This window comes from Perkinsus marinus (genome assembly GCF_000006405.1).
Source record: "Perkinsus marinus ATCC 50983 genomic scaffold scf_1104296969560, whole genome shotgun sequence".
Lineage (NCBI taxonomy): Eukaryota > Perkinsozoa > Perkinsida > Perkinsidae > Perkinsus > Perkinsus marinus.
Genome location: NW_003202787.1, coordinates 1 through 1,700, shown reverse-complemented (window position 1 = coordinate 1,700; position 1,700 = coordinate 1). Strand labels below are relative to the sequence as shown.

Here is a 1,700-nt window from a genome sequence, read left to right as displayed (position 1 = left end):
TGACTGGACTGACATCACCGAGCCCATCACTGAAGCGTGTTCCTCTATGGGTTTGGGCCAACTCGTTCATGGCGAGGACTACAGCCCTTTTGAGGCGATGAGCGCTATTGAGCTTATGCAGCCCAAGATGGACGTTGGCTTGCAGACTCCTGCCAACCTCGAGAAGGTCATCGATACGATCGGCGACCTCAGTGACGCAGATGCAAAGTATGTGGCTGACGGCATGCTTGCTATGATGTATTTGTATTTTAATGGTAACACGACGTTGCAGACGGTCTGGTCCTGTTTGTTGTGTCATCACTTGGACGCGGTTCGCCACGCTGGTCTGAAGTACTTCCTCAATTTGGCGTTGAGATGCTCTGGGCTGGCTCGAGAGATCATGCTCGAATCTGACGTTATCGCTGATGAAGACGCGCCTCTGGCTCTGTTGGGAGCCGACTTGGAGCCCAAGAAGCTCCCTGTAGTGACCGATTGCCTGGGTGGGAGAATAGCGCTTCTTGAAGAGCTGGAGGAAATGTTAGAGTGTGTTAAGAACAGCAAGAATGAGGGTTGCAAGAAGACTGTGGTCGACGAGGTGTTGGATGCTCTGCAAAGGGCTGGTCATGATGGGGTGTTGGTAGATGAGGAGGAAAGGAGGAAGCAGCTTGATAGGCTTTTTGATGCCAGTATTAATAATAACGACATGCCTCCAGGTGAGGATAGAACTTGTGCGGGTCTATTGGAGGAGGGTTTGGAATTATTGGATGGTGTTAGGACCGCCCCGCCAAGTACCTTCGTTGAGTCGTGAAGATGCTTATTCGAGCATGGACTCATTGCTGACTGATATCGGCTATGCTTTTGAAGGTTTATCGAGGATCACCAGTCTCGATAACTTGGAACATTTCCTGGAAGACCTTCGACACGGCAGTGCCAGTGAGCAGCCTCTTGTTCGGGCGATTATTAGCTTGAGATTGATGGACACTGTGGACGTGGAAGCTCTTGTTAAGGTAAGAAGAGGAATCTTAGGTCCAACTGTGAAAGATTCAAGAGAGGTCCATCCTTGAATGATCTGCTTCTGGCTGGAAATATTGCCGGCGGTGATGATTTCGTTTTATCGATTATATATCGTTTTGGGAGATTCCCTAAAACTTTCCGAGGACGATCATAAAAATATTATTCGAATTTTTTACACGTGTAATCCAATTCGTTGGAGTTTCTCTCGTGTGTTTGTATTTCCACTTCTACTACCCCTCTTCGGTTGTCAGGATTCCCTCGAGTCCTTTGGTGTGCCCAGTGATCTGTGGACGGCCCATAGAGACATCTCGACCGACGTGTTAGCTAACTGTGTTCGGCTTACGCAGCTGCGCGCGCGGACTCTTTTGAAGAGCCGATCGAGACAGCATAGGAGCATCCCTAAGCTCATCCCGGAGTATAACTTCATGCAAACTCAAGTGGGAGGGTTTCTATCGGTGTGGAGCGATGTGGAAGACTTTCCTCATTTTCAGGGATTGGGAATGGATGAAATGCTCGAGATCAACTACGGCAAGCGATTAGGATTCAAGAAACCGATGTGGACGTGGGTGACCGACCAAGCTATAAGCCTGATGCAGATAGAGTTGCAGCTTACTTTTGAACTTGGCCTAGCAGACAACGAAGAGATGCCTATGCTGTTGTGGTTTGAGGACTATCTCATTGGTGTTAGGGTAATGATGGAAGGATGC

At 48.8% G+C, this 1,700-nt stretch overlaps 1 protein-coding gene across 1 annotated transcript; it reads left to right on the top strand.

Annotated features, from left to right (window-relative positions):
- Nucleotides 1–1,682, top strand: Pmar_PMAR010710 (hypothetical protein; the record flags this gene model as incomplete). Its single annotated transcript, XM_002767909.1, has 4 exons — nt 1–692; nt 754–986; nt 1,245–1,430; nt 1,485–1,682. Coding segments are annotated over exons 1-4 (1,263 nt in total), but the record flags the coding sequence as incomplete, so codon positions are not given.
- Nucleotides 1,683–1,700: the final 18 nt, after the last annotated feature.